At 47.2% G+C, this 24,017-nt stretch overlaps 1 protein-coding gene across 2 annotated transcripts in view; it reads left to right on the forward strand.

Moving 5' to 3' along the window:
• Nucleotides 1–1,804: 1,804 nt before the first annotated feature.
• The window catches only part of Myom2 (myomesin 2), a 69,686-nt gene continuing 47,473 nt past the window's right edge, over nt 1,805–24,017 (forward strand). The window contains exons 1-8 of one of the 2 annotated variants that reach the window (XM_028766343.1): nt 1,805–1,885; nt 7,825–7,942; nt 9,285–9,437; nt 12,988–13,126; nt 13,257–13,414; nt 14,274–14,366; nt 21,115–21,203; nt 21,293–21,343. In XM_028766343.1, coding sequence (XP_028622176.1) covers nt 7,836–7,942; nt 9,285–9,437; nt 12,988–13,126; nt 13,257–13,414; nt 14,274–14,366; nt 21,115–21,203; nt 21,293–21,343 — 790 coding nt within the window. In that variant the 5' untranslated portion in view covers nt 1,805–1,885; nt 7,825–7,835. Of the gene's footprint in view, nt 1,886–4,126; nt 4,242–7,824; nt 7,943–9,284; nt 9,438–12,987; nt 13,127–13,256; nt 13,415–14,273; nt 14,367–21,114; nt 21,204–21,292; nt 21,344–24,017 lie in introns of those variants that run through there. The other variant, XM_028766344.1, reaches the window with a different exon arrangement.

The raw sequence follows: 24,017 nt of genomic DNA on the forward strand, positions 1-24,017 counted from the left end.
CAGGGCTTTGAGGTCTCCAAGTCTGGCCAGTATGATCTTCTCCTAGCAGCCTTCAGATCAAGATGTGGAACTCTCAGCTCCTCCTGTACCAGGCCTGCCTGGATGCTGCCATGTTCCCACCTTGATGATAATGGACTGACCCTCTGAACCTATAAGCCAACCCCAATTAAATGTTGTCCTTTATAAGACTTCCCTTGGTCATGGTGTCTGTTCACAGCAGAAAAACCCTATCTAAGATACCTTATGACCCGGTACCCATTAGCTATGGTTTCTATGGCTGTTGTAAGACCCCATAGCCAAAGGAAACTTGAAGAGGAGAGGGTTTATTTCAGCTTATAGCTTCACATCACAGTTCGTCATCAAAGGAAGTCAGGACAGGAACCTGGAAGCAGGAACTGAAGCAGAAACCATGGAGGGATGCTAGTTACCAGCTTGCTCTCCATGGCCTGTTCCACTTGCTTTCTTATAGAACCCAGGACCACCTGCCCAGGGCTGGCACCATCTACAATGGGCTTAGCCTCCCGCATCCATCACTAATTAAGAAAACTCCCCACAAGCTGGCCTGCAGGTCAATCTCACCGAGGGATTTCCTCAGTTGAGAGCCAGTCATCTCAAAAGACTCTAGCTTGTGTCAAGTTGACATAAAGCTAACCAGGCCCACTGAGGCACTAGGGAAAATAAAACACACAATAAACATGCAGACGTCCCTGACTGAGTATTGAAGGACTCTCGGATGAGGACAGCAGCCTTCGCCTCAGGCCTCTCTGATACTTATTTGCTCGTTCCTCAGGTTGTTTGGATAAGCAAATGTGGGAGCCTGGATTTCTTTAAAGGCCTCCCGGGACTCTGGGTGTGTGATTTTTATGGCCGACTTGTGGGTGGTTGCTGCAGTATACAACCTAACGCAGCAGCACACAGCTCTGCAGCGTGGACTGGCGAGAGTCCTCAAGTCAGGGCCATCCCTCCAGACTCCTCCCCTTGGCAGCGTGACCATGCCAGGTGCACGTTATTTATATTTGAACACACGCTGTGTGAAAAGATGGACACCTGCCGTTATCCCCACAGGTCAGAAGCAGCACAGTTTGGAGGGAGACCATAAATAAGTCAGCTTGCCTAGCAAGCTGTTCCCATGCAGGTAGGCAGCTCCTGGTAAATTTTTCCAAGATAAAGTCTCATCTGGATTAGAGTAGCTTTTTAATCAAAACACACATGCACACACACACTCACACAGACACACTCACACACACACTCACACAGACACACTCTCACAGACGCACATACACACACTCACACACACACTTGTACACACACACTCTCACACAGACACACTCACACACACATACACTTTCACACACATGCACTTGTACACACACACTCACACACACACTCACGAGTGTGCACACACACACGCAGAGCTGCTGTCTTCCCTGTCCATAGCCAATAGCACCCTTGGATCTAGGTGCTCCAGCTAAGAGCTGATTCAGACGTAGATGGATGCTCATGTGGAGAGCCCCTGCCTATGTCAGGAAACCTTCAGGGAATGAGAAAACGCGCCTGAGAGTTTGGGTCTGTCTTTCAACATCCATGCATTAGTCAGGGAGGGGAAGAGCAGAGCACCCTGGGACTTGGTACCAGCACTGTCTACTTCCTAGTTTGATTGCCCCCTTGTATCTGGTGCTTCTCCTCTGGAGAGCAGGCCAGTGATTTATGATACAGGTATGGGTTTGGGAGAGGCAGTCCTGTGCCTAAATATAGCACCTCCTCTGGCCATAAATGGGGGGGAAGCACAGGGCTCTGCAGGGAGAAATTAGCTCTGCTGTCCTCAGCCAGTGTCTGGGAATCTCTTCCACAGTAGTTTTCTCCTCTGCTGGCTCTTCTCCTTTGGGTGAGTGTTTTCTTCTTCTCTCAGTTGTGATCTTTTTGGGAGACAGCAGAGCATGCTGCAATTGCTTTCCCATGGGGGCCAAGTTCAGAGTGAAGAATTACCTGTATGTATTCCTTACTATAGGAGAACTCAAATGAGTTCTATCTTTGTGCCTGTCTTTGATTGGAGTCTATGCTCATCTCAGTTAGGCTTCCCTTCCCTTCCCTTCCCTTCCCTTCCCTTCCCTTCCCTTCCCTTCCTTCTCCTCCTTACTTTTGAAGGAAAGTGGTCATATATACCAGGCTGGTCTTGAACTTGCTATCTAGCCAAGGATGCCCTTGAACTTCTGATCCTCCTGCCTTCATCTCCTGAGTGCTGGACTCCTGGAATCACGGGCATGTGTCCCCAGGTTTTTATGCTGTGCTGGAGATCAAGCCCAGGGCTTCAGGCATATGGGGCAAGTAGTCCACTAACTGCGTGCATTACATCTCTAGGTGTGACCCCAAGCTCTTTCTTCATTTCTTTATGTTCTGGGCCTTATTATTGTATAATCTGGCACTGCTTCAGGGTAGGTTGTATCCACTGGTTTCCTGCATTTCTTTTTTCTGTTCCTATGTCAGCTAATTGATTTGATGTCTGAGATTCTCACAAAGGATCCAAGATGGAGAGAGGGGAGGGCTGACTAGAAAAGTGGGTGCAGAGAAACCCCAGGCATTTATCTGAGAGCTTGGCAAGGGCTGGGAGGGAGGCTTAAGCTTTTCCAGTGAAAGGACAATTGTTTGTGGGTTGTTGGGTTTCCTCTCCTTGTACATCTGGGGTTTGGATCCTACAAGTCTCCAGCTCTGTGTAGAGTGACCTGCCTGTCAGGAGGGAAGGGCTCATGCTGCATATGAGGGCCAGGCTGGAAATGCCCAGCTTTCTGTCACCTGCCCAACATTACTTCTTTCCCGAGTGCAACAAAAACAGGAAGCAAAGAGCACGAGGAATGAAGACACTTAAAGGTGATATTGAATAGTTGAGGTGGGGGGAAGATAAAAAGCTGTCCTAGGAGCCAAGGACTTAGTCTCTGGGGCGCACGCCAACTTCATGTGCCCTGTGGAGATGCTATGCCCATGAGCTCACCCACTGATACCTCTGCGTCTGCAGAGAGAGTGGAGCTGAAGTATGGGGTAGGCTGCGGGATCCTCTGGAGGATGTTAAATTATATTTGTAGCAAACCTGTATGGAACCGACATGAATCAGGGACCTTAGCACCCAGGGGCTGTTCTATGCAGAATAAGGGAAGATTGTCCACTTTGTACAGTTTTTAAAATCGTTGATTTAATTTTACTTTGTGAAGTAGGATGGTACTGTGGGTTGCTGTAAGAATTACCCACGTGGAGGTTCCTGGGATCACTTCCTGTGTCAAATTTGATAGTCTATCAAAGCATTTTGGGGGAGCCTGTGAGTCATCACAGACAACTGAGTACTTTGTGAAGACAAAGTCATATCTCTCCATTTCTTATGCCAAGGCTCTCAGAGAGGGGCCCTGCAGAATCCACCCACGTTTAATTGATTCTCCGTGCCCCTAAGGCTTGATGTGTGCCCAGTTGTTGGTTTTGGTGGCACGACGTCCTTTTTGACAAGAAGACATTTTGCAAAGCGCTTGGACAAGTAGGTTCCGATGTGAATGAGCTGGGGAAAAGTTCATTTCGTGAACTCGGGGCTTGTCCCTTGGGGTCTACTCTGTGCCGGGTGATTCTCTCTCCTCTTCCACGAATCTCATTTATTCCATGTGTCGATGAACCTTGTCATCTTTAGCGTCATTAATTGCAGAGGAGTAAATGCTTTCAACATGACATATCCTCACACACTAAAACCGTGTCTAGTGGCACAAACGGGATTCTTCCCACTGTGCCTTGCAGAGAGGGCTTAGAATAAGGTATGTAAGTGACACGCAATCCCAGTACTGGGAGGACGGACTAGAGTTTCATGATGGTGTCATGATTCCTAAACATGTTAGGAGCCTCTCGGGTGTGGCCCCAGAGCTGGGCTGAGGAGGAAAGTGTCTGGGAGTGGTCAGGAGAGCAGCTGGTGTCTTGGCTCTGCTGGAATGCACCAGTAGGTCGGGTGGGGCGTGTTCATCTGAGAGGGCTCAGCATTGCTGGTCAGCATGGCCTCTGATGTTAGCTCCGTACAGCCATGGACATATGCTGCTAGAGGCGAGGGGTATTTAGAGGAATATTTCTGGCATTAGTTCAGTCCTCTGGTTTTACAGAAGCCCGGCTGTGAGCATTCAGGCCTTGAGGTCTCTAGAGCCAAAGTCTCTCTGTCTCCTGAACTCCAGGGGATCATCAGAACCCGACCTTTGGAAAGGAGCTACTCCTCAGCTTTCTGGGTATGTGTGTGGGGCATTTAAAATATTTCATAAAGAGAACAGTAGTAGGGTTAGGCTGGGTAAACCCGAGGCTCCCCAGATGTAGCCCCAGAGCACTTACTGGGTTTCAGAAATATACTTCTGGGAGATTCCATTGATATAACTTGGGTTAGGAGCCCAGCTTGGCTCAGGTAGGTTCTGAAGTGTAAAGTCCCAAGGAGTCAGCAACGGCTGCAGAGCACATGCTGGGGTCCCAAGTGGTCCTCCCTTCCTGTTCTGTCTCCTTGAGCATGATACTGATAGCTATCTGAAGAGAGAAGAGGGCCCCAGGCGCAGGGGTGAGGCGCACAGGTCCAGCTTGCTTTGTCCCTGAGGAATGAGTTCTGAGGTATTCCCTCCTTTAAATCCAGTGGTCTCAGGTTCAGCATCGGCGGACACACGTCAGTTGCTCAAAAGGCTGTGGTTTGAAAAACGGATGGAGTAGGAGTGCCTGCACTTGGAGAGCACTCACAAGCCTTACCCTGATATGAGGGAACAAACCATTCAGAGTAAGTGCAGTAAAATGCTGTGGTCCTTGCCAAAGGTCCCCAGGGGGTGTATCCCCTGTGGGTCTGGTGTGTCAGAGTGAGGGACCCAGGAAACGTGACTACTTGAGGTCAGAAGTTCCTCGGTAATCACTACAAAGTGTATGTTCCTCACACATTAAGTGTTTGAAGACTTCCAGGCTTACCCGGCAGCGTGTGAGGGTAGTGTCAGAGATATACCACGCTATGTGCTGTCTGCGCCTGGGGCATCGAGTGGGACTATCAGACCAGTTAAAGGGGAGACAATCATGAAGCTATCAAGACCCATGTCATCTTACATTACGCACAGACGCATGGGCTTAGTCAAGTACGTATGGGCCTCTTTGGTGGACAGTTCCACCAGGGATGTAGCATGTGTCTGGAGTTCTTTTTGCAAAGAGATACAAGCAAGTTTGAAGGCTAACATAGCACACATGTATTGAAGCTAACATATGGAATGATATGATAGTCTATGGTTTCTGATGAAGTACTCATCAAGAGATGGATCAAGGAAGAAATCCTAGAGAGGAGTCCATCGTGGCTACCTCTGTAATGCTGGCCCATCTTTAGCCCCCACCTAGGCACAGGTCCAGAGACAACAGGGCAGCCACAGGCAGCACACCTTTTCGGCGATTGTCTTGCTGAAATATAGCTGAGGCTCTCCCATGTTAAAGTAAGAGGGTCTTTCGGGTACCCCTTCCTATCTAGGGTTCAGTGTCACAGTCCAGTGTCACAGTGACCGTGTGACAGAGACAGCCACGGGTTCTGTTGTTTGTTACTCTGTACCAAGCTCAGTGCCAGCTGTTACATAGATTCAGTGTGGAATATCAGGGCCGGAGAGATTAGGAGTAAGCCCCAAGCATCACAGAGCAGGAGTCAAGTTTGGCTTCAGCATGGAGCCTGGCACTTGACCTCTGAGTTCTCCTTGAAGGCTGGCTGGGTTGGTTCTGTGTGGCCCTTAAGGTGCAATGCCTTGATACACATTTGTAGCCTGTGTGTGATGGCACACTCCGTGGAATCCAGCCATGGCCTCTGGGCCAGGAGACGGCTGGATCAGAAGTCGATTTTTAAGAATACCGATATATGTTAGTATGTCAAAGCATACAAGGCCCCAAGATAGAAGTTTACTGACCTTGGGGAGTGGGTAGTAGTCTGGGCTCATTGTTTGGATAATACCCAGGACCTTCTTCAGCTCTGTAATTCTAAGTAACTGGAATTGATCATGGGGGTAACTCATGCAATATGGTGACTCTTCTAATATATAGGTGGGTTGGGTGACATGGACTGGAGTGGGGGCAGTCTCCTCTCTGAGGTACTCCTACGTTCCTATCCTGAGCTCCCACCCTGTGAATGCATCTGAGTGGTGGCCTCAGAGCTGGGCTGTGGATTTCTCTAAACACAACAGCCAAGGCTCAGGCTTGACCAGTTCTTTGTGTCTTATCTGGGAAAGCAAAGGTCACAGAGATATAGAGAAGCTGCCTCTGGGCATCTGTGCAGAGATGACCAAGCGAGGCATGGATCTTATTTACTTGGGTAAGTGCAGGCACGAGATGAACACGTGTAATTCCTATGATGCTCTCCCATCTCTCGATGATCTCTTGGGAAAATTTCACCCAGACTTGCTCACTTTCTCCCATCCTGGGGTTCCATTGCTGTCGTGGTTTGTGCTTTCCTGCCTCTGTTCCAACCCAAGGTTCATGACTTCAGATGACCCTTGGAGGCACTGGCAGGGCTAGCAATTTTCCAAGACCCCTGGGTCAGCCACCCGGAAGGTTCTGGTGTGGCTTCAGCCTTCACAGAGTAGCTCTGCACAGCACACCAGCACACCGTGTTCCCACCACCATGTTTCTGAGCCCTTTCTGTCACCTGACCTCTGTCTGTGGCATAGTCACCCCTCAGGGCCCTGGCCACATGTTCCCTGCTGGGGGCTCTTTGGCTGCCCTCTCTTCTCCTTTGCAGGTTGCTCTATCTCTGTGGCCTCGGGCTCTTGTCAGTTCAAGTATGTGTTTACTCTTCTAATCTGTTTAAATTATTTTTATCCTCTCTGCTCACACGGCTTTCTGCTCTGCCATGGACGCATTAGGCATTCTACAAAAACTGCTAAGCTAGAAATGAAGTGAAACACAGAGTCACCTTTTCCCATTTTCTGGGAAGCTAACAAAAAATAAAACTGGTTTTCAGAGAAGTCTGTGGGCTTTGTGACTGTAGTCGAGGATGATTTCTTTGTGTGTAATCATCCCCATTTCCCTGTCTTGGGATCAGCATAGCTGCTCTTGTGTGTGTTTGTGTCTGCCTGTCTGTCTGTCTGTCTTCCTGAGTGTATGTATGTGTCTGTGTGTGTATCTGTCTGTCTCTCTCTCTATGTATGTCTGTCTCTCTTCCTGAATCAATCTCTCTCTCTCTCCCTTTCTCTCTCTCCCTCCCTCTCTCTCCCTCTTTCACTCTCCCTCTCTCTCTCAGTATGTGTGTCTATCTCTGTCTCTCTGTGTGTTTGTCTGTCTGCCTCTCTCTATGTCTATCTCTGTGTGTCTGTATGTGTGTCTGTCTGTCTCTATGTGTCTGTGTGTGTGTCTGTCTTTCTCTCTCTGTGTGTGTCTTTCCTTCTCTCTGAATGTGTGTGTATGTCTTTCTCTCTCTCTGAATGTGTGTTTGTATGCACATGCACGTGTGGAGGTCAGAGGTCACTGCCAGGTGCCTTTCTCAATTGTTCTATACCTTCTTTACCTGAACACCACGAGACAAGGTCTCTCATTGAACCCAGAGATCACCAATCTGTCTGGACTACCAGGCCAGTGAGCTCCTGGACTCTTCTCTTCCCTACTCTGCCACCTTGAGCCCTGGAGTTAGCTGGCTATCCTAACATGTAGCACTGAGTCTTTTATATGGGTGATGGGAACCTCGTTCTGGCCTTCATGCTTACACAACAAGCACACTTATCTCACAGTGCTGTTGTCTCAGCTCCATCTTTCTCCCTTGGAATAATGCAGATGTGAAAGGCAAAGAGCATAAGACCTGATTCCCCACACTCGTTTCTCTCTCAGGTACACCCAAGATGTCCCTGGTGGCGGTGCCGTTCTACCAGAAAAGACACAAGCACTTTGACCAGTCGTATCGAAACATTCAAACCAGGTACCTCCTGGACCAGTATGCAGCGAAAAAGTAAGTTGACAGGTTCTGGCTAGACTCCATGGATTCTGAGTGTGTGGCTTTGATATTTTCTGGACAGGAACTGTGCTATTCCCTGAGATCTGGAGAGGAAATGGGTTGTGGGAAGTCTGAAAGCAGAGAAGAGAACATCTCTGATGTATATATCCCTTTTGGAGACAAGAGGTTGGTTGGGTTGAATGGCCCATCTGGGTGGAGTTGTCACGTATCCTCTGTGGCCTGTGAGTTGGCTCTGAGCCCCATGGTGGAGATGCCCAAGAATACTCAGTACGAGCCCTCTGATTTTTATACTCTTCCTCTGGTGTCTTCCAGCAGTGAGATTTAAAGTCACACACCATATAGGGCAGCAAGGAGAAAAGCAATGGGAAAAGCATTGGTAGCATTCATTGATGACAAGGCAAATGGAAATAAAGTCTTTGTTAATCACAGTTCCCCTACCTGATAGAACAAGTGTGACACCTCAGTGTCCTGCCTGCCAAGGGGAGCTGGAATCCAGTCCCACCTTCATCTCCATCTTCTGAAGGATGGCGTTTCTTCCTGGCCAAGCTCCTGAAGGACGAGGTCTCCCCCAGCTTGCAACTCGTGCCTCCCTGGCACTGTTTGTGGGCAGCATATCTGCAGCTTCAATGGGCTGATTAGAGGGCTGTGAGCAGGAAGAGACCTCTGAGGCTGGCCTTCTCTTGCTGTAGGTGCCTGCCACATGTCACCAGCATCCTATATTTAGAAATGTCTGTGGTTTTCATTTGGTTGCCATCCCTTGTTATAAACAAAGCCAAACATTTGCAGTCCATCTCAACACACACACACACACACACACGCACACACACACACCGCACAACCTTGGCTGCAAACCAGGAAGTATGGTTCAGAAATAGCTGGCAGAGAAGGGATAACATCAGCCATAGGGAGATCAGGGCAAGGTTTTTTTCAGAGGGTATTTGCAAACCAATGGAAGACACCATATGCAAAAACATAGGCTTCGATTTCTGTGTACTCATGCATATGTGTGCATATATATGTATATGTATATGTGTGTGTGTGTATGAACATGTGCATGTGTCCATGTATATGCCTGTTCCTGCTTATGATTGTGTGATATATATTGGTGTATGTGTGTGCCTCCATATGAGGTATGTGTACATATACAGGAATGTAGGCACACCCAGGTGCATCCGTATGGACATAGATGTACACATATGTGTACGTCTGTGCCTATGCTCTGGGTGCACACATGTGTACTTCAGGGAAGGTTCAGGTATAGAAAGGAAGCATTATGTGTTAGCTTAAGTGTTAATCATTTTCTGGGCACGCCTAATTATTTTCGCTGTCTGTTCAGGCGAGCAACCACCCAGTCCTCATCCCAGAGGTCTCTTACAGAGAGGTCCTCTTCGAAGAGATCTTCCAGTCAGAGTTCTGCTGGGGCGACCTGCAGGCTGTGTGCAAAGCGGGTGAGCGCATCAGAAGAGGAGGAAGTTGAAAATGAAAATAGGTAACTTCTTCATGTCCCCTGTCAGCTGCGCTGTGTGTGTGTGTGTGTGTGTGTGTGTGTGTGTGTGTGTTAGGAGGGTGGGGTGCTAGCTGGGGAGGTTCAGCCAAGAGAAGCCAAGCTTGCCAATAACCAGTGCTGAATGTTCCTGTTTTCCCATCCCTTGCTTACTCTTTACCATCTGATGTCAGTCCCAACACATGAAGAATTTGGACTGAATCTCCATCACGCTACTGCCAGGGCTGAGATGTTGGTTCTGGCTTATCCTCTGCACTTAGATCCCCGCCCTTCTCTAAGTTCAGGTGCCACAGACTCCACAGTTGAGTTTCCATCATGGCCCGCTGTCCCTCGGTGCAAGGTCATCTCCTGAGGAGGCAGCCAGTGTTTAAACAGCTGTCTCTGTGGACACCGAGGGCTGCGAACGATTCTATAAATCATCATATCTTAGATTTCAATGGGGTTTGGCTCACAAGGGTGCACTGTCATAGGAAAGAGAAGGATGAGCCAAAATGTCAGTCCTAAAATTGCAAAATCCAGGTGATAGTAGAACAGCTGTTGGCTGCACTTTGATCTTTCCAGATTAACACGAGGAGGGCTGGAGGAAGGACTCCAAGGCGGAGACGCTTGCTGCTTTTACAGGGGACCTGAGTTTGATTCCCAGGCAGCTCATCACCACCTGGGGTACCATTTCCAGGGGATCCTGTGCTTCTGGCTTTCTCCTGCATCTGTACTCACAGACACAATACCTACAATAATTAAAAATAAATCTTAAAGAGAATAAAATGAGAAGCCAAATATTTCACACCTCTTGTGTATCTCTCCGACTGCTCCCTAACATTTTTTTTTTTTAAAGAAACAATCTCTTTAAATCAGAAGGACACACAAGAGTCGGGTAATCATGCTTCATTTGAATGTTGTGTAATGATGGAATAGCTGGACCAGTAATGGAAAACCCAAATGACGATTCTTCGGTGACCATGATATATTTTAGAATTGTAACGTACACTAAGATGAAAGCAAGAATCTTAGTGTTTTTAGATCCTTTGTGAGTTTTTTGTTTGTTTGTTTGTTTGTTTTTTGTCTTTTTTTAAATCCAGACATAGCAAATTTGTATTCCTAGGGATTCTCGGCAGCGTCAAAGTTACGACTATTTTAAGCATGCTTCTAGTAATCCTCGTGCTACCGTTTGGTTAGTTAAAAATGTGTGTCTAAAGAATAAAACGCACCAAGTTTAATAGTTCTTACAAAGAACTGCATCCTACAGGAATATTCAGACAGTGAAATCGTAATTTAAAATTCATGTCTTGCCCTAAGATAACAGTTTGTTATGCAATAGCATGTGGACACTGCCCACTTAAAGACTTACTTGAAGTGTGTTATACCTTAGGAGTTCCTTCATAGGATAGGTACATATTATACTATATGTGTGGATTATACATATGGATTTTATTCATCCCTTTAAAAACACAAATTAGCTTATAAATGTCTTAGGTATATTATACCATGCAAATTGTGTAGCTGTTATTATAAAGTGATGGCTTCTGGTGTTAGAGAATGACTTCCTGATGGAAGCTCTGTAAGCTGGGGATATAGCTCAGCTGACGTACACAGTGCTCTTGGTACCATCCCTCACCCCACATACAATAGGTCTGCGTGCATGACTGTAATCCCAGTAACTAGGCAGAGGCAAGAGGATCAGGAGTTTAGGTCATCATTGGCTACTAAGTGAGTTCAAGGTCAGCCTGGGCTAGCTACATGGGACATCCAAACTATCTGAAGTTTTAAGTGTTCAGTTGCTTTGGAAAGTTATCTTCTGATTGTATACAAATATGGGGACTAGACCTTGGAAATCTGAGTTGTGTCCTTTTATGTCTATGAGCCATATATCAGTGTGACATTGAATATGCTATGTAAGCTCCTGTCCCTCAGGGTCCCCACTGTAGTACGAGGAAAGTGAAGATCATTAACTTGATTGGTTGGCACGTTGCTTACCTGTCCAGTCTCAGCTGATGGAAATCTTCATGACACACAGCGTGTTTGTACCGGGTTCTCCAACCCTTGAGTCTATTTTTCAGTCATGATGTCTGATTCCATTTTGTTGCAGCTCTTAGCCAACTATGGAGGTCAGTCCTCTCGGTAGGTGTAGGTTACAGGTGTGGGCTTGACTAGCCCTGAACTGACCCCACTGGCCTATGGCATCTTAATATTTTACTCTTATGACTCATATAGGAAACTTTCCATTGTCAGATCTATGTATGTATGTATGTATGTATGTATGTATGTATGTATGTATGTATATATGTATGTATTTAGGTTTCAAAGGTAGATTTTTTCCATTAATTAATTTATTCTTATTTATTCATGTTCTATCCCAGTCACTGCCCCCCATTCCTGGTCTCCTCATCTCACAGTCCCCCGCTTCTATATCCCCCCTTCTCTTCTCTGAGAGAGTGGAGGTCCTCTGAGAGGTTCCACCCAGCAGCTGACTGAAACTGGTGCAGAGACACACAGCCAAACAGTGGATGAAGCTTGGAGAGTCTTATGGAAGAGTTGTGAGAAGGATTGAGGGCCCTGAAGGAGATAGGAACTCTACAGGAAGATCCACAGAGTCAACTAACCTGGACTCTTGGGGGCTCCCAGAAACTGAACCAACCAAAGAGCATACATGGGTTGGACCTAGTCCCCTATCCCCATTCATGTGGAGCAGATATGCAGCTCAGTGTTCATGTGGGTCCCCCCAACAATTGGAGTAGGGCTGTCCCTAAAGCTGTTGCTGGTCTGTGGATCCCATTTCCTTAACTGGGCTGCCTCTGTCTGGCCTCAGTGGGAGAGGATGAGCCTAACCCTGCAGAGACTTGATGTCCCATGTCAGATCTTGAGATCACTTCTTCCTTTGAAAGTAGACTGGGTGACTAGAGTTCCTAGGAGTGATTACAGGGTTCAGGGAGACGATGCCATTGCATTGCATGGTATCTGGGAGGATGAAAGGGGCCCTAGTGAGCACTGACTGGAGCCTAGGGTTGTTCATAGGGTCATACCACTCTCACCAGTCCCAAGTGTTATCACGAGCACTTACCGCTCCTTGTAGACATCAGCCCAGTCTTGTATATATTGGTTCTTGGCTTTGACAGGAAGGGATGGCTCTGAACCCCCACCCCCAAGGTATAAGGCTGACACTTCTCTGTGATCCCTCAACCTCCACATGCAGGGATCCTTCCCAGTGTCCCACACATGCCTGCTCCTGAAGGACTCTAAGGAGTGCCCAGGTATTTTAGACCTGTCTCTCATGCCAAAGAAAGCAAGGGATGTACATTGTGCATAGCTATTGTAACAAACCACAATCTGCCGTTCTTTGTAACTTTCTGTGTATACTGGCACACGCTGAAAAGAAAGAGGAAAGCATAAATAGGAAAAGTTACTCTGCTTTTCCCCATCATCTTCTTTTATCCCTTCACACTGAGGGATGGGTACACAGAGAGGACCTGTCTAGTCTGTCAGTGCCATCAAATCTGTCACTTGTCCTATGACCAATGGAGCTTCTTGGCTCTCTTAGGTACCGGTCTCTAACGGCTTCTTATGGAGAAGCTAAGAGGCAGCGTTTCCTCAGTGAGCTGGCCCAGCTGGAAGAGAATGTACACCTGGCACGGTCACAGGCTCGGGACAAGCTGGACAAGTACTTCCTGGAGCAGACGGTAGGAGGACCTGCATGCTCCATGGAGTGTACAGAAGAAGAGTTTGTCTGCATGCAAATGGTCTAATGCTTCACTAAAAGTGGGTTGCTCCTGCCAAACCCACCCTGACCACCCTCCCTTCTCCCCATAGGTGGAAGACAATCTGGCTTGGGAGAGACCCTCATTTGAAGAGCGGATGAGCAGGGCCCCTGAGATCCTGGTGAGGTTGAGGTCTCACACCATCTGGGAGCGGATGTCAGTGAGGCTCTGTTTCACCGTACAAGGATTCCCCACGCCTGTGGTGCAATGGTGAGAGACAACATTCAGGGATGCTTCCCTTCAGGAACTATGCACAGGCCTCTGAGCCTGTCGTATAGACCTACGCAAGTCCACATGGGAAAAGTGCGTGCAACATTCAAAATGCCTGTCATTAGAGTGCTCTGCCACTCACATTTTAGGGACATCGACTGTTCTTTCAGAGCATTTTGTTGAAGAGGCTTGCTCCCTGAATAGACATTTGTGTCTGTTGTCCTGGCCATTGTCTATGCACTGCTTCTTGCTGACGGTGTTCACAGAGCCCATGTATCTACTTTAGTTACAGGAGGGCTCATGTAGGGAAGCTGTAAATCTTGATGGATTACATCTTGAAGCTCCACAGCGCCTTCTTGTTTATTGGCTGTTGAAATCAGGAATTGCTGTATATCCCATGTCCTGGCTCTCTCATGGGAGTCCTGGAACCTTGTCACTCATCCCGTCCATGGTAGTAGGAGGCATAAAGGATACCAAGGCTTGCCCAGTTGTAATACAGTCTGTGGGTGGCTAAGTTCTGCTTTACAGGTTGGGGGGCTTGGAGCTTCCAAAACTTCATGTACTCTGTGATATTTTCCTTATAGACTCTAACTACAATGTAGCCCATTGGACCAGGCTGGGACCTGGCTAGCTATGTTTCTTCTTAAATGGAACGATAGCTTCTGAATTCATAAGATATGTGGGTTTGAGTAGATATGTCTGCTTGAATGGTACAACTCCTGCCCCCTGTAGAAGGCTGGATCCAGAGTTGTGGACAGGGGAAAGAGAAGCAGATGTTTCTCAGACCATAAAGGAGTCTGGGACATAACTGAAAAAGCATACCTACTTGTATACTGAAATGAATGCTTCCCTCCACCAGGTACAAAGACAGCAGTCTGATCTGCCAGGCAGGGGAGCCAGGCAAGTACCGGATTGAGAGCAGGTACGGAGTGCATACTCTGGAGATCAACAGGTAAGGATACATAGTTAGTGTGTGCCAGGGTCCCATCCTATAACCGTGTATGAACTTAAGAAAGCAGAAGCCAGCTGGGAGAGGGGGTAAAACCCTGATCCCTGTATTCAGGAGGCCAAGGCAGAGAAATGGAGATATGTACACCAGCTTGATTGACAGGAGTGACTGACTGGAAGAGTCACATATGGCACACACAGGCTACACGCCGCAGACACACAGACACACAGACAGACCCATACTTCCTGCATCTTTGCCTAGATGTTTGCTTAGAATGAAACCTTTTCTTCGTCTTCATTAAAATAATATAAGGATTGGGTTTTGTAGAAGAAGAAATGATTCTGGTATTATTCCTGATGGCAAGGTAGATTCATTCAATCCACCATGGCTACAGTGGAGAAGTATGTTCAGCCTCTAGCAGATCTGGAGCAGGACACCAGAGCCAGGGAGAGAGTGCGGTCCACAGACAGAAAATCAAAATAGGAAGCTTCTGCTGGGCGGGGGTGGGGGGGTGTTTGTAGATAACCCTAATAGGATTTTATTCATTCATTCATTCATTCATTCATTCATCCATTCCATCCCAATTTCAGCCCCCACCTCCTTTCCTCCTAGTCCTCACAACCCCACTGTCCCCATTACTGACTTCAAAGAGAATGAGAAGGCTCCCCTTGGGCACCACCCCACCCAGCAGGAGGCCGGGATGACCAGCCATTTCCCTGATAGAAATGGATAAGGGGCTCCATTAGGGTGGAGGATGGGGTCACATGACTGGGCTGTGTTCTTGAGGCCCTGCTCCCAACAGGAATCTGCTTTGACTGGAAGTCTTCTATCAGGCCCTGACTCTGCAGCTATGGTGGAGTTTCTCTTTCCGCTTCTCAAAGTTTTTCTTTCTCTTCCTATCTGCTTCCTTGTGACGCCTGCTTCTCTGTGGGGCAGATGGCCCCTTCCCTGAGCTCATTTTTGTGGCCTGAGGATAGTGTAGTGCTGTCCCGAGCCCCGCAGGACTGTGGGCCCCTCCCCTCCTTGTGTAAGTGCCACGCCTCCACAGCTGTCCAGTCTTTACTAAGCAGGAAGCCCCACCCCCCATAAGTGCAGACTCCTAGCCTCAAAGCTGGTTGGTCTCTCCTGTTCTCGGAGAGCCAGCTGAGTGCCAGGTGCTGTTCTAGGCAATGTAGTACACGGGTGACCACCAAAACTGGACTTGCTCTCTGGTGTCCAGGAGGTGTCCTGTATTGAGCATAGGTGATTAGCAGGCAGGAGAGGGGAGAACTGGGACTAGGGTGGCAGGTCATAGAAAACAGGTATGGGGACAGCTTTCTTGGGAAGAGTTTCCAAGGTGAAAGGATAGTGGGTGGGAACTGAATGTCTGAGTGAAGAATCTCCAACAGTCTCTTGAAGTGAGGTGCTGGGGCTGAAAGGGGAAGGAGAAACGGAGACTAGAGATAGGTCTGTAGACCAGAAAACCCGCAGAACAGGAAGGGTGCTAGCTTTGCTGAAGTTAAAAGGGCTCTTAGAAGCTGAGGTGAGCAGACAAGATCCCTGCTGACTTGCAGTAGGAGGGCCCCAAGGTGACCAGTGTCAAGCTCATGTTGAAACTCAAGACTAAGGAACCAGAGGTGGAGTAGGGAATGAGAGGGATCCAGAAGACTCTGGGACTCTTCGAGTAGTCATGTGTTCCTGGTGGAAGCATGTAGCTCAGGGAGAAGACAGTGGGTGGGCAGTCTCCAGAGCACAGCCACTCTGTGGAGTGAAGCTCTTCCCTTGACATCCAAGGATCAGTCGGCAGTAAGCCAGTGCCAGTATTCTCAGGGACAACACTGATGTCAGCGTATCTGATCCCTGGGGTAGGTACACTCTGACCGACAGGTCTGGGTAGGTTGGATTTGAATGAGCATGAAAATCATCACACCCTGACCCAATATTGTATTCAGACTTTACATCCAGAATAACATTGGTTTTAAACAGTAAAGAAACACCCAGAATGAACTAAGCTAATTGGCCCAGGAAGGCCATGATGGAATGAGCCAGAAACCCAGGTCTCTTGACTAACACTTGTCAAGACCCACAGATCTCTTTGTTTTCTCCTTCTTGCTCCTGGAACTTTCTTAGCAGACCAAGAGAATTTCATATTCTCCAGGAAAAGAGCATTGGGAAACCCTACAAATTATAGCTCAGCTCAGCTGTTCATTCCAAAGCGCTGAGCTACAGATCATCTGATCCGGGGTGTGTCTGGGGTGTGGAATGCCTTGCCCTTCTCTCTGGCTGGCTGTGGTATGAGCTTTTCCTTGCATTCTGAGGTGACATTTATTCCTATGAACACACTCTGACTCCTGCAGCTGAATTCTGAAGACACTTAAAAGCAATCTGGGTCCTTGGGACTATTTGAACTTTAACTTGCAGTCTGTGCCATGATACAAATACACATTTTTATCTGACCACCCATATAGAGAACCTCCCCCCGCCCCCTATCCCAGTAAAGGATTTTGTTGTTGTTGTTGTTCTCTTATTCTGAGGGACATTTAGAACAGTCCCTCTTGTTTCTTGTTAGTGACATTGCCATCATCTACATTTTGCTGAATGTTTTCATGACTAAACTTTTCTTACGCTCCTTTCTGACTTCAGTATGTAAGGTCTGAAGAGTTAAATCCTGAGTCCAATTTCTACTTACTGTCGACCACCAATGAGGAAATCACTTACAATGCTGTCTGTCCATCTTTAGAAACGATGAAATTGCATTAGTTCTCACAGGACGTCCTGTTGAGACGTTTTTACATTGAGCTTCTGAGAGGCAAAGGCACTCCCATGGAAGTTAAAATCGAGACACACACACGAAAAAATCCTTCTATTCTGGGAATCCATCCCAACAGAAAGTAAAACCTCTCAAGTTCTCTCAGCATGAAGCAAAGGCTAGATTTAGAATCTGGGTTTGCTGAACACTCGCTGTGAGGCCCCAAGGAACAGAAGGGACGGAAGGTCTACCTGGGACATGCTGAGGATGAGGTCAGAGTTCACTGGCTCCAAGTTAGCCTTCGGTGAAATCAGAGTTTGGTGCAGTTCCCAGAAGCACTCAGATGTCCTCTTTGCTTCCTCTTCTGCCCCTGTCCTAGGCACCCTGTTTTCTACAATCCTACCGCATGTAGAGATAGAACACTATTCCAGCGCTCACTTCCATACGTGTAACTTACTATGTACACACATACCACTGTTCCAATGTTTTGTGTAGTACAAAACACCCAGGAGTACAATGAACAAGACAAAGCAGGATCCTAGAAGTTCTAACTTGGACCTTGCCCACCCAACAGTCACCTGGACACTCCCAATTCTAGTGAACGAGTGTCATACATCAAGGAATCTCATCTTTTGGCTGGTCATGGGTTTCCTAACTGATGGAATGGAAGCTGTGGTCCGTGCCTCCTGAGCCAGCTTTCCTAAGCACAGCAAGCTCTATGACTTGGCTGCAGAGGAAGAAGTACGCGTTCTCCCATAAGACCTTCTCCTAACTCCTGCCATTGTGCCCTAGCTCAGGGCTAGAAGTGCTAATGGGTGAACAAGACGCTAATCAGTGCTAATGCCTTAGGTGGCGCTGTCCCATCTTCATGTCTCAGTCAGCCCAGGGCAAGCTGGGAGTGGAGGAGAGGCTGTTCGTGACCATTTCAACCCTTCGTTCTTGTCACCAGTGGTCTGCTCTGTGACATGCTTTGTCCCTTCTGTGTCATTTCAGTTCTTCCTTACTCAAGAATACCTCAGAGGGTCTGGAAGACCCTGATGTTTGGAGGAAGAAAGGAAGCTTTGTACAGGAAAGTAGGGACTCTTCCAACTTTTGGTGCAGACAATGAGCTTTAAGGGATGGTGAATTCATTTATAAAACCGCAAGGCTTTTTCAAATACATTGTCTTAATCAATGTCACCCTTATAAAGCATTTTAGGAATTTAAGATATAGATACTTTTTTGGAGGGAGGGATAACATTGAGAGATCATTGAGGCAGCACAGGGTACCAAGGTACCACAGATATAGTATTACAGTCTCAGCAGCCATGTTTTCTGCAATTTTTCAGATTGGCCACTATTGAGAATGGCCCTGACTTGCCGAGATGAGCAGTTACAAATAGAAACAAGTTTCGACCTTGAACTCAAAGGATACCACTCAATTAAACAGAGCAGGTCAAGCTTTACCAAGGCCTAGGCACAGACAAATGATGTACTATATAAATCATACAGTATAGACTTCTCAACACTGTCCTTAGCTATACAAACAGGACATAGCATGGCCGAGCGCAGGCATTTACTATGGGCTTAGAAGTAGACGAAATTTACAGTGTGACAAAGGAAACTCAGTTTGGAAACCATCATATGAACACGGAAGACTCTTGATGAAATTGGAGATGGTGCAATCTATGCAGTTGACTGGACAACTCAGGTACCATCTGTGTCCACACGCCTCTGAGGGCTCTCTGTGGCCCAGGTGTTAATCCTCTTTCCAGCTCTGAGGCTAGGGTGATCTGCAGGGTCAAGGACCATCTTTTTATCTCTGGGCTTCTCCTAGAAGTCCTGCCCAGGCTTCTCCATGAACTCTGCTCTCTGTTGCGTGGTTGCTGTGAGTGTCCTGTTCCTACTCCCAAGCTCCGTCTGTGCCACCTTGCGGCCCCTGTTGGGCTCTGTTGGTCACTGCTGGAGACTGCCTCTTTTCATCAGCTTTCCAGGCCCCCCAGCCATGCCTGTGGTCACCAAGCTGTCATTTTCCCCATTGGGTGGACTATTGCTGACAGAGGTGGGTGTCAGTGAAGCAAGCATCCATACTGTGGAACTTCCCGCTGAACACTGTTCTTTTGCACTGATGTAGGATTTCAAGCTGCATATCTGATTGGTTCCTTACCAGATCAGGGCAGCGCGGCACTGCACTGATGGGTGGCAGCTGCTTGTTCCTCCCAGGTGAACGGAACGCTATGTGCTGGTGTGAGTGTCCAGATGGACAGGGCTGGGCTGACCTCTGTGAGCAGTGGCATTTACAGGGGGCAGGATGTCACGTCTGACACAGCAAAAGTGGGTTGAAACTCCCGAGAGAAAAGAAAGGAGTCCACAGACAGCAGAGGTCTTTGAAAATTCTCTTTCCCTTTTGCTAGAGATATTAAATTCTTGGTCAAAGAAAATATCAGCAGCTCTAAATGCTACATCAAAGAGAGTTAGGCCAAGAAAAAGGTTTTCTCTGTTCTGGGGAATTCTGGCTTAATTTACTTAAAAATGAGACTTGGGCAAAGTTTTTCTTTCTCAAAAGTGAACTTGTACAATTTTTTCCCACGATTAAGGGCTCTCCCAGTGGGCTACCCCTTCCCGCTCCATTTTGGAGAAAAACAGTTACAGGAATGTGACTTTTGGTGTCATGTGGATCTTGTTTTCCAATCTTTCCATTTGCCAAATTCTAGGATCCGGAACAATGTTATAGGAAAAGGCTGGGCGTGTGCTTGTAATCTCAGCACTGGTGAGGCGAAGGCATGTGGAAACCTGGGGCTTTCTAGCTATCCAGCTTACTTTAGTCCTAAGCTCTGGGTCAATGAGAAACCGTATCTCAAAAATCAAGAGTCGCTTCCAAAGGATGACCTCTGGCTTTCATATGCACGCACACACATGTATCTATATGTACACATGTATGGGCACATATATGTACACACAGGAGAGAAAGTGAGAGCCAGACACGCCCCCCCCACAAGGACCTAACAGAGAACCTGGCATAAATCAGAACACATGAAGCTGCCTGCTTCTCTTTTGTCAGATGAACTGGGGAAGTTGAAAGGGTATCAGTTCACAAGCACAGAAGTGACCTCACTTCTCTAAAAGATGGAAGTGGGAAATGGGAACTCTGCACCCTGAGAGTTTGTGCCCTTGCCATTTTAAGGTCCTGGTCTTCCTGGGATAGACACATGCCCATTTCTTAGGTGGAGTGGAGCCTGGGAGTTTTAATGACACCTGCGTGGGTCATTCCAATCTGGAGATTGTATACCATTTGCGATTCTCCACATCACCTACTGGCTTGGAAGTCCTTCTGGGGGATGAGGTGGGGTTTTGGATCTGCTTTCCTTTACCAGTAGGGTGTTCCACATTTAGGAAGGCTCGTGAATTTCTGCTCAGATCTTAAATACAAGCTCTGGCTCCTGCCTGGGGCTCTAGTGAGTTCTTAGCAGCTGGATCACGTTATGATATCAGAGCCATTTAGAACAGGACAGTGGCAGACACAGTTCCAGAATGGGAAGACATTTTGGAAGTTGGGACCAGTTGCCACCTCCTGGACCACCTTGAGCTAGCTAGAGACCAATCAGTCCCCAGGCAGGAGAGAAACCCCGCTCTATAGAAGAGGTGCAGGACTCTCCTAGACATAGGTCTCTATTGTCCCAGCAGGAAGGATTCTTCTGTGGCCCAAAGTCCCAGAAGCTTCCTAGTGACCATGGGAAATGACAGACTAGGCTCCAAAACAAGGTCAGGCAGACCAGCGATTTCTCCTTGAGAGTGAAATAAACGATTCCTGGAAGCACTTCTACCCTTCCTTTCTGAGCGTGCAGGTCTGGCATAGGCTGGGGTCAGGCATTCATTGTATCTATAATTAATACTATGCCCTGTCCTCCGTTCCAAGATAGAGCTGGCGCTATTCTCCAATAAATCACAAGCCATCCAGGCAACACTGTTGCTTTCCAGGAATGCTTTGTTCGAGTTTAGGATACCATTGTCTGAGCATCTCACAAACTTGCTTTCTCTCCCAAGGGCCAACTTTGAGGACACAGCCACCTACTCGGCAGTAGCTACTAATCCCCATGGACAAGTATCTACCAATGCTGCGGTAGTGGTGAGAAGTACGTCCCTGCTATGTGCCCTGGAAGGGGGAAAGCCTTTGTCCATGCCTGTCTCTTTCTGCACCACAATCACCCAATTTCCTTTACAGGGTACCGAGGAGATGAGGAGCCCTTCCACTCAGTAGGACTCCCAATCGGACGTAAGTACACCTGGGTGTCTTTGTCTAGAAGGATGTTTAGTGACATAACAGAAAGGTAAGAAGTGAGTGTTTTTTCAGCTTAAAAAAAATCTTTGTTAAAATTACATTTCTAATTCCTTTCTGGGATTTCCCCAGCCAGGGTTAGTGTGCGACAATTTTCTCTGCTGGCAAGCTGATGTTTTTAGACACAGGTGAAACCATCATGTGTAGAGAATATATATATATCTGAATTGGAAAAAAGAAATGAACAGAAATTCCTAAGCAGATCTAAGATCTATGGTGGTGCCAGAGTTTGTGTGTGAGGACACTCCATGCTCCTGAGGCATGTGGGCCCTTGCTCCATTGTCAATTTCAGTACCCATCCGCTTGCCTTTAAACACTATGCACCTATTGTAGCGCCAGGGAAACTTTAGCGATCCCCCCAGAAAACAGACAGGAGTTGATCCGATGTAATCACAGTAGAGCCTTTATGTCTGGGCTAGCTAGAGGTCAACCAGTGCACCACTGTTATGCTGGATGGTTTTGGTGGTGGGAGGCAAGGCTCCCACCTATCTATTGGGGCAAGGCTTTATAGAAAGCTACAAGTGGTGTGTGTGTGTGTGTGTGTGTGTGTGTGTGTGTGTGTGTAAGCATCTAATTGGAGAGCTACCATGGCCTTTAACATAATTGGCTGGTGCGGGGAGTCATATCATAAATTTAATGTCTGCTTCCTTTTGCATTGATAGTCATTAGGCAGGAGGTGGGCTTGTAACCCGGGGTTACAGATCTGTTGGGGTAATAGCCTGGAGACACTGGTCTTGTTGGGCATGTAGCCTGGAGACACAGGTCTTGTTGGGGATTAGTCTTGAGACTGGAGCTAGGCTCATGTTTTGTTGAGGGGTAACTCAGAAACTAATGCTAGGTACCCGACTATTAGTTTACTTGAGTTCAAACTTAGGTCAGGCTCTCTAAAATGGAGTCTGAATTCACAAGATTTGACATCTCACTATCAGCAAATAGGTTTCTCAGACATACTGACCTATACTGGCCCTGTTGTAAGACATGCGTTTCCCTGTGACCCAGGCTAGATTTTCTCTGGGACAACCAAGAGCTGTGCTGACCTGGTCCAGGTGAGGAAGGCCACCAGTCTGAGGCCACCAGAAATGAAGACTTACTTCAAACATAACTCTTATATGGTTTGAGGACCAGGTTTAAGTTTGCCCTGTGATTCTACCAGAATTGAATTTCCACGTGGGGTTTGGCTTGGTCATGATTCCATTTATATATGAGGCCTTAGCATGAAGAATTTCCTGAGGGCAGATCCTCTGGCAACCACCAGATATATATTCAGTGCATGATTAATTGTATGGACCAACATGCAACATTTGGCTGGTATTAAACCATCCAGAAGCATAAGGCAGGCCAAGGTTGATGCAGGGAGGTCTGCAGGTCTGGAGTCCTACACACCCTGGATACTTGGACTTTTGAGGTTATCTGCCTTACTGCAGGACTTCTTCCATTAAAGTCTTATCTTTCTAAAGAGAGACCTGAAATATCCATCGTAGTCACAAAATGCTTTCAGCTCACAGTGACAATAGGCAGTCTTGTGTTCACCACACATTTAAGCAAATGTAAATTCTATTTATTTATTTATTTATTTATTTATTTATTTATTTATTTATATTTGCACTTTTGAGCTTAGTGTCAAAGGTCACAGGGCATAGAGTCAATCCCTTTAAAGCACACACAGTTCAGCCATGACCCAGCTATTGTGAAAGGACCCGAGCTATCATGGAGTTAGTAAGAACTTCCGAACAGCCCACTCATCCTCCCAAGTCAAAATTACCATCTCTGTTTTGTAGATAGTTTCTGAACTTTCCCAACGTGCATGCATTTCTACACCACAGATGCTTTTTGGTTTTAAAATTTTACATTTCAAGTGAGGTGGTGCACACCGGTGGGGATGCAGAGGCGAGAAGAGAGAAAGTTGAAGGCTAGCCTGAGCTATGTACTAAGACCTTGTCTCAACAAAGACTTAGGGATATAGCTCAGTGGTAGAGTACTTGCCACTAGTACACAGTGGGACTGTGTGCACACAGTGTGTGCAAGGCCCCATACCAGTGCTACAACAAATAAACAAACAAAATAAACAAATAAACCAAATAAACCAAATAAACAAAACCTATTGATTTTCTTCTGAGCCACATGCACTCTACCTGGTATCCTTTCAGGGTTTATTCTGGTTCTAGTTGACATCTCCAGATCTAGGTAGTGCATTTGCTCTGAAATGACACATTTGGATAAGAACAGTCCCACCGCTTATTTTTAAAGAAGAAAATTCTGTCCAGTGGGCATGACTTATCCAAAGTCACTCTTTGGGCTCAGGAGGGACTCCGATCCTAAGCTGCAAACACAGTAAGGATCATGCTGTTTGCTGTGTCCTGTATGACCACGCCCCTAATGACAAGACAGATAAGCTACTTTCCTGAAGACAGAATGGCTGTCTCCCAGCAGGGTGACTGGCAAGGGCTTATTATTTCCCATGGTTCTGGGTTTGCAGGCCTGATATCCCAGGCTGCCAGTGTGTGTTCTGGGGAAGGCTGCTTCCTGGCTTGCAGATGGTCTTCCCTCCTCCTCCTGGGTACACAGCCCACTCTCTTGCCCATCTGTAAGGATGCTGACCTCATCACGGGGC

This window comes from Grammomys surdaster, unplaced genomic scaffold, assembly GCF_004785775.1.
Source record: "Grammomys surdaster isolate TR1022 unplaced genomic scaffold, NIH_TR_1.0 167, whole genome shotgun sequence".
In the NCBI taxonomy this organism is placed as follows: Eukaryota; Metazoa; Chordata; class Mammalia; order Rodentia; family Muridae; genus Grammomys; species Grammomys surdaster.